This window comes from Acomys russatus, chromosome 1 (assembly GCF_903995435.1).
Source record: "Acomys russatus chromosome 1, mAcoRus1.1, whole genome shotgun sequence".
Taxonomy (NCBI): domain Eukaryota; kingdom Metazoa; phylum Chordata; class Mammalia; order Rodentia; family Muridae; genus Acomys; species Acomys russatus.
Genome location: NC_067137.1, coordinates 108,822,687 through 108,831,044, shown reverse-complemented (window position 1 = coordinate 108,831,044; position 8,358 = coordinate 108,822,687). Strand labels below are relative to the sequence as shown.

General features: G+C 49.0%; 1 protein-coding gene across 1 annotated transcript; it reads right to left on the bottom strand.

Annotated features, from left to right (window-relative positions):
* Positions 1-249: 249 nt before the first annotated feature.
* Positions 250-8,069, bottom strand: Calm1 (calmodulin 1). Its single transcript, XM_051150471.1, has 6 exons — positions 7,875-8,069; positions 5,153-5,183; positions 3,809-3,952; positions 1,812-1,918; positions 1,312-1,447; positions 250-1,147 (listed from the first exon to the last, which is right to left on the bottom strand). The coding sequence occupies exons 1-6, from the start codon at positions 7,875-7,877 to the stop codon at positions 1,119-1,121; spliced, it is 450 nt and encodes a 149-aa protein (XP_051006428.1). The 5' UTR covers positions 7,878-8,069; the 3' UTR covers positions 250-1,118.
* Between the last annotated feature and the right edge of the window lie 289 nt (positions 8,070-8,358).

Sequence of the window (8,358 nt, the reverse complement as noted above, 5' to 3'; positions counted from 1 at the left end):
GAGCACACGCAGGCACACACAGGAAGTGGAGCTTGACTTACATGGTCATAGATAATGAGGAACTCAGTATCTACCCGCTTTCAGGAACTGACGCTAAGGAACCTGGGCGGGAAATCCAGTTCACACTGGATGATGTTTATATGCACACTGACCTCCCCTCCGACTGCCTTGTCCTTGTCCCCCTTCAGATCTCAGCTTTACAAAGCATTTAACACCACTTTTAAGTTAATGGTCTTTTTATTGGAAAAAAAAAAAAAAAAAAAAAGACTAGCATTTACAACTTGGAATGGACGTAAATTATAATTTCCTGAACAGCAATGTTGATGGCTGTGCTCAAGCCCACAGCCACAGCCTGCCCTGCTGGCTCCAAGGCTCACAAAGCTTTAAACCAGAGTCCAGAGACGCTCCCTTGGTAAACATTTCTTATTAAAAATTTGTGTGATCTGGTGACGGCCTTCATGTTCACTTCACTCTAATACAATGCACTCAGCACCAAACCACGTACTTGGGCATGCCACCAGGGTGTCACTGTCACCATGGGATTGGAGCAAGTACAAGAGGACTCTCCTACTTCTAGGGCTGTGTCTCAAAGTTTAGCCTTCACCCATTTTCTGCACATCATCCTGAGGTAAACCAATTATAAATGTTTGTTTGCAGTAAACTGGCTACTGACAATTTATCAGAACAGATTGGACTAGAACCCATCTGACAGAATTTTAAATTTGTTTTTTTCCATTTTTCAGTTTTAATACAAATGCCTGACTGTGCTCAATCGTCAAGCTGCATGCATGAGAAACTGGCCAGCCCAAACAGTGTATTAATCATTAGCAAATGGAACGTTAAGGAGTCCACTAAGAGCTTCCTTACAAGGTAGTACAGGTATTTATACTGTAAAACTGATGTGGGGGGCTTGATCTTTAGGGGGCAGGACCACCAACCAATACATGCAGATTTTTGTGTGTGGACAGAAGGTACTTTTGACATTCAGTTTTTGCTAGATAGAAACAGAATGAATAAATGAACTTTTTTCTTTTTTCTTTTTTTTTTTTTTGTAAGAGGTAAGTAAAAGATTTCAATTTGATTCTTCTAGAGGGGGAAAAGTAGTTGAAAGTAGGTCTTCATTTTGCAGTCATCATCTGTACGAATTCTGAAAAGACAAATAATCATAACATTTGATTATCTTCAAAAGAAGCTGTAATGAACACATCTACTGTGTACAATACAACTGGTGACCTTCCACAGAAGGTGCTAACCTGATGTGTACAGACCTGAAAGCTACTGAAAACAAGGCTCAAGAAATTTAGCCTTTACCTTCATAGTTGACTTGTCCGTCTCCATCAATGTCTGCTTCTCTGATCATTTCATCTACTTCTTCATCTGTTAGTTTTTCTCCTAAGTTTGTCATGACGTGGCGCAGTTCTGCCGCACTGATGTAGCCGTTTCCATCCTGTGAGCAGGCAGTGATTGTTACATGGCGATGGTGGACAGAGGTTCTAAGCAGCTCTCTGACTGAACACACACTCCTTCCCAGGGTCATTGCCAGCTCTACTCTCAGCAGCATTCCTCCCATTCCCAGTTCCCACCAGTCAAACACAGAATGCAGACACTAGGCATAACAGACACGTGACAATCAATCCAGCATTTCCTCTACTGGGCCTCGCCTCAGCCAAGCCAATACTGTCCCTCCCAGGAGTCAGACGGGAGGCTGAGACACTCAGGCAAACTCTCACCAACCGACAGGTACAACTTTCAGCAGCGAACGCACAGAGGGCCATGTTATGCACCTCTCCAAAGCAAGTGTGCAAAATTACCTTGTCAAAGACTCGGAATGCCTCACGGATTTCTTCTTCGCTATCTGTGTCTTTCATTTTTCTAGCCATCATGGTCAAGAACTCTGGGAAGTCAATGGTGCCATTCCCTTTCAGAAGAAAAAGCTCATGTAAGGTAAGCATCACACTGACACCCCATTGCAGTAAGAATCAATCTTAGACGCACTGTACATAATACCCAGGCATCTGACAGGATTCAAGTGGTAACTAGACTGATAAACGATTGTTTTTCTTAGACTGACCTTCTGTAGCCAAAATACTCAAATACCTCACAGAACAAGGTCAGTCAAGCTAGTAGGCAGTGCCCAGCAAAGCGCTTACAGGTGCAAAGGAAGCTGCACACCTCGATTCACAACCATAAAAACAGAGTAGACATACAAAAACAAAGGCAGCAAGCAATGCCCTGTCCAGGGAGAATGCTCAGGCCTGACATGAACGTCTTCCTCATGTACAAAATGCTTTAGGGGAAAGATGACAGCAAGGAAACTGGCCAGTCTCCGCAGTCTTCTCCAGTGCACCCCTAACCCTACTATGTAGGCTGGCGAGGCATACATATGCCATGTCTGGTTTTGTTTTAGTACTGGGAATTGAACTCAGGGCCTCTCATGTGCTAAGTATGCACTCTTACTCCTAAATCTGATTCAGCATCTTCATTTTCCATGAAGGGAAATACTCAGAAGCCATTTTTAGTTTAGAACCATAAATGTTCAGAAACTATCAGAGGACTGAATCCATTCAACATCCAACATTCCAAATGACTCCTCTAAAGCTAACAGATAAATATTCCCAAAGACAAATCCCATTATCACCAGCTTGAATTATATGAAAATAAAATTAGGGGGAAAAAATCAATAGCTATTTCCAATTCGTTTTCACTGGAACATTTAAAACAACTACTGGTGTATGGATGGCTTAGTGCCTTGGGCTCAGTCCTCACACAGCATAACAATGTAAGCAAGCACATCAAAGATCCCTAAAGTCTCTGAGGATGTTTACCTAAGACAAAATAAACAACCAAGTGTTCCCTATAAGCATGTGAAGATCTCCTTAGGTAGCAAATCAAGGCTTTATACAACTTCTCCACTGTGTTCCATACAATCTGAGAGTCAAATATCTTTTCCCTACCAGGCCTGGCTTCCCAGGATTTACATACAACAGCAAAGGCCCAACCCCTGTTCCTATAGGGTTCATCAACTAGACAGAATCATGGATGATTTTTTTCTATAGCAGTATTGAGGATGAGAATAATCTTTAGAGGTATTTCAATAGGCACAGTAAACCCAAGCCATACTTTATGGTGCCACATTTTTCTAAATGGCTCCTCTCAGACCATCTGTGCAGAAAGTACAGCTTAGATCCATACTGTATCTTCTAAGCTCCTTTTAAAAAGTCTATAGTCTTAGGACACACATTCCTGGATATATGTGTGTGACTTTTCAACTAGGGGAGAGGGTGCCTCCAAACCAGTTCACTGACAAAAGGGAGCAATGAGCTCTTCTACCTACAGCTGTTATCTAGAGGATGTCACGGGGCTGCTGGCTCTTTCCAGGCCTGAGCCTGACACAGCTTTAGACACCACTAAGTCCCAGGCTGATGTAGAGGGGCACTCCAAAGCGTTCAGGTTTGTCCTTCTCTTAGAAACAGGAGCTTCTTTAAAAAGCAGGGTCCCTGGCTACTTGTTTTCACTTCCCTTGAAGGACTTGGTGCAGCCTCGGGGCTAGCTGATAACAGACTGCAGGTGTCCGTCCCAGTAAGCAGAAAAGAACAACAGCCACCCAGTCCAGGAAGCACTCTAGACAGCAGCGGAGCAAACTGAACAACAGGCCCACAGTTTCCTATTTTGATGCCAGGAGGCTGTGAGGCAGCCAGAGAAAACGCTGCACGTTTGCTGTGCTCTAGGGACCTTCAGAACATTCCGTAACGAGTCTGAACGTGAACTGCCCAACCCTGGCGCTCACTCGCAGTGCTGAAGCCCTTACCATCAGCATCCACTTCGTTGATCATATCCTGCAATTCAGCTTCTGTTGGGTTCTGACCCAGTGACCTCATGACAGTCCCAAGTTCCTTTGTTGTGATGGTGCCATCACCATCTTTATCGAATAGGGAGAAAGCTTCCTTGAATTCTGAAAAGAGAAGTTTACTCTTTAGAATCAATGCTTTTACCCAACACTGTGATGATACGCACTTCCCCGGAGCTTGCCAAAACAGGCTGTCCTAGTTATCAGAAACTACCTGGCCTTTATCTCCTGTGATAATGACCACAATAGACCTGTTGGTCTGGCCAACACACAGTACCCAGGAAGCAGACACTGTCCTAGTGACCAGCTCATTAAAGCCACAACAGCCTACGTTTTAAGAAAGCTGGCTTGAGCACACTTACATTGGTTGTTAAGTGCAATCTGAGACTGCTGATTTACCAGTTAGAGTGCAGTCCCTGGTCCAAAGAAAGCCCTTTCATGCTACACTTTCACAGCCACAACGAACTCTTGTTTCATAGCAACATGGTTCCTAGAAACGTTCCCAGGTAGTCAGCAAGTTCTCTCCCTGTGACATTCAGAAGATTTTCCAGAACTCCTAAAAACAGTATTTCTTTATCTAAGGTGTATGAGGTCTGCTTAAATCCCCCAAATTCATACCCGTACACCACACTCATGCCTGGTGTCTGCAGAGGGCAGCACTAGATGCCCCAGAACTAGCATTACAGACCATTGTAAATTACCACATGGGTCCTAGGGACCTAACCAGAGCCCTCTGCAAAGAGCAACGAACAAGGGCTCACCCAGTGAGCAACCACCTTGAAACGCTAAAATAGACACTTTTACTTTTACCCGTTTTCATGTACTTTAGGATATCAAGCAGAAGCTTTCCTGGTAGTCTGTTAAAAGGTCTGTGACTTAAAAACTAAAGCCCATTTCAGAGTAGCAGATTCAGTGGACCCTGCTCTATGCACAGCGATGCACACCTGAATGCGACAGGCAGGTAGGCGGGCAGAGTCCATTCCATGTCATTTCTACAATACATGACACCTCACTGTTTCTGCTTAAAAATTCTTAGAAAACCACACAGACAGTAGAGGGGAGGGACAACAGAGAAGACACAAAACCAAGGCAGAGCCAGGCATGATGGTGCACGCCTTTAACCCCAGGACTCAGGAGGCAGAGGCAGATGGATCGCTGTGAGTTCAAGGCTAGCCTGATCTACAAACTGAGTCCGGACAGCCAAGGTTACACAGAGAAATCCTGTCTCGAAAAACCAAAAAAACAAAACCAAACCAAGGCAGACTCTAGCTCCAGTTTCCTGTGACTCCCCAGTCTTCAACTTACCAGCAATCTGTTCTTCAGTCAGCTGATCAGCCTACATGGAAAAAGAAAAGGTCATAATTTAATCTAGGCAAGAATGGTTGATAACCTAACTTTCCTAATTATACTTTAAAATTGTATTTTTTCAAACTAGTATTTAAAAGACAATGTTTTGAAATCATTAGCACTGCCATTTAGTGAAAGCTGCTACAACAATTAAAGGAAACTGTTCAGGCCAGCTTAACAATAAAGGGTGACAAAGAAGTGACAGCATCTGCTGGCTTCATTTCTTTGGCCTGCGGCTTGCACTAAGTGCTGCAATGAAAGCCGCCAGTCGTAATGTGGGAAATGGCGCCTCTTGTGGTTAAAGTACCCATAGCACCAGCTGCTGCAGTAGCAGCAGGCAGAGCGCCACCTACTGCGCCATTAACACTGCAGTCTCAGGTTCCATCCAAGAGACCCAACCCAATGCCACTGACAAGGCAGCCAGGGCCAGGATCCTGTCCAGGGGCAGGCTTTTAGTGCACCTTGCGCATAGCTTTGGGCCCTCCAAAATCTCCACACTGGCGTTACATAATGGTATTGGGTTGGATTAAAAGGCTTTTATTCCCATTTTATGAGAAACAATTAAGTGAGGAAAATATACAGTAATGGGTTACCCACCCCAGTTTCATTTCTATGTAATAAATGCTTTCTGATCATTTAAATTAGACAGTTATTTGCTAAAAGCCTACCCTTTACAATAGCTAATGCCTTTTGGTCAAATTATCCTATGATTCTGAAGCTAGGAAAAATTGGATCCTAGGACTGTTACAGAACTGCAAAAATGAAGCACACAGAAAACACTGTTATGAGGCAATGGCATCCCTTTCCTCAGGGATAGGAATAAGGATGATCATTCGCTAGCATTAACCCTGCCCACCTCAAGATTTACAGAAAAGCTGCCTATCGCCTATATACGGAACTTGCCATGCTCTAGATACTGAATGGCCACAAAGGTAATGTTCGCTTGCACTGTTTAGTCTCTGCTCCCCTAACCCGTGCCTCCTCCTGTGCCTCAAGATCTCAAGGAGAATATATAGTTTTTATTTTAATGAAACCAGTTACAAAATAAACCCCAAGAGAAACCCGATGGCACCAGAGTTCATTTCCTTTCCGTGGAAACTCGGCTGATATATTGATTTAGGAGAGGAAGAACTTGTACTTTTAAAATTTTAAGTGGGTCTTCCCTTCTACCCAGTACTGGAAGCTACTTTTAAGGCAAATGGAGACACGATCATTTATGTAATGCCGAGCCGTGTCAGTCTTCTATGACAGGAAGTAATGCCACACCTCGTAGGAGAAACTGTCAGCTCACCAGGGAGGAGAGTTCCACCTCCTCGAAAAATTCTCTAAGAGGCCTGTCAAGTGCATCTACCTTCAGGACAGTAACTACCCCCCGCCCCCGCCCCGGCCCCCCCCCCCATACCCAAGTCATTCGGGCCTTGGGTCAAAGGCGGTCCAGACCTGCCAAGAACGATCCAGGATCTAGGCGCCCTGTCGGGGCAGAAGGTGCTGCTGGTGATGTTAGCTCTGCCTGGAGAGCAAGAACGGGGCCATAGCACATGCACTCGGCCAACCCGAACAGTCATTTCTGGCAATCCAGAGAAAGCGGAAACGTGGAGATGGGCATCTCCACCTGCCGCCCAAGGACTGGCGCGAGACCAGGGGCACGCAGGGCGAGGGGTCGTTGTGTAGACGCAAAGTGGCCTCTGGACGGTAGTCCAGCCCCTCCCATCGCCCCGGCTCCCCTAGGCATTGAGCCTACCGCCGCCTCCTCCCTCCCCAGCAGAAACTTTGCGTCTCTAATGGAAACAGAGGAGCGCGCCAACTCTCTCCTCCCCCGCCCAGCCGCCCCAATTAGCGCGAGCCGAGCACCTCCCGCGGGAAGGGGGCCTCCCCGCGGACCCGGGCGATCGCGCCCGTCCCGCTCTGCACCAGAGCCGAGGTTGCACGGCCCAGCCACGCGCGCGGCTACCCTGCGGGGCCCCGCCCGAGCGCAGGGCGGCCGCTTCCGCCCTCTCCGCCCCCCCCCAGCCTTCGCCTTCCTGCCCCCAACCCCACCCTTCCCCGGCTCCTTCCTTCCCAGCTCACGCCCGCGCCGCGCCCCCCGGGAGGAAGGAGGGGACCGCAGCGGAGGGAGCCGCAGCGGAGGGAGGGCGCCCGATTGGGTTGGCCAGGGGGTCTGTAGGTGGCTGAGGAAACCCCGGTGCCTGCGACCCAAGCCCGGTACGCCACCGGCTCGCTCCGACCCATTCATTCTTCGCGTCCCGGGACTAGCTACGGGGACGTCGTGGCCTGCCCCACCCGGCTCCCCCGCCCAGTGGGCCCCGGCCGAAGCGCAGCGCTGCAGGCAGCCCGGGTGCGGCGGCGCTAGATACAGTGGGTGCGGGGCTGGGGGAGGGGGTGGATGCGGAAGGCTCCGGTGCAGCTGTGGTAGTGGCTCCAGCCCGCGCTCAGCCCACAGTAGAGGCCAGGTTCAGAGGCATCCAAAACTCAGAGGAGGATCTCTGGCAGCCAAAGCGGAGATGCAAACCCGAAACGCATCCTTCTTAACCGCAGCTGCTGCGTAACACCCGGCAAAAAGGGTGGGGGTAACCTCAGCCAGGAAAAGGGGGAGACCCAAGGGGGAGACCCACTACTAACTACAAATCTGTTAAGAGAGCTGGGGCAGCTGCTACGTCTGCGACTGCCGGTCCCAACCTACCATGGTTTGAGCGAAGGAAGAGCGGAGCAGGCAAGGGTGGCTGCACCAGCGCAGGGGCTGTGACCGCCGAGGTGCCTCCGCTGCTGTTGCTAACGCGCTACCTGCGTTATGCGCTGAGCCTCAGCCGCCGCCCGACTGCGAGTAACGGCACCACGGACACGAGACTCCCAGCACCACTGCCGTAGCGCGAGCCCGTGTGCCGCGATATATATACGTTGTGCGTATCCCTCCGCCGCGGCAGTACCGCCTCGCGCAGGGCGGCGCTGCGGTAGCCGGACCTCACCGCAAGGCCCCGCCCCCCCAGGCGCGCCCGGCGTGGTGAGCCCATAACGCGGGCTGGGGCGGGGGGTGTCACTGGGAAGTCCGGGACTTGAGCGTGGGTTCTGGTCTGCTGTAGCAAGGGGGTCATCTAGATCTGTAATGCCTGCGTAGCGAGATCTGGGGGCTTCTAGCCGTGTGCGGGTCACCCAGCCCCATTCCACCT

Excerpts from the sequence above, each read along its gene's own strand:
- Calm1 (XM_051150471.1), bottom strand. Across the intron at positions 3,953-5,152 it reads GACTGAAGAACAGATTGCTG|AATTCAAGGAAGCTTTCTCC; the intron begins GTAAGTTGAAGA and ends TTCTCTTTTCAG. Across the intron at positions 1,148-1,311 it reads CGGACAAGTCAACTATGAAG|AATTCGTACAGATGATGACT; the intron begins GTAAAGGCTAAA and ends TTGTCTTTTCAG.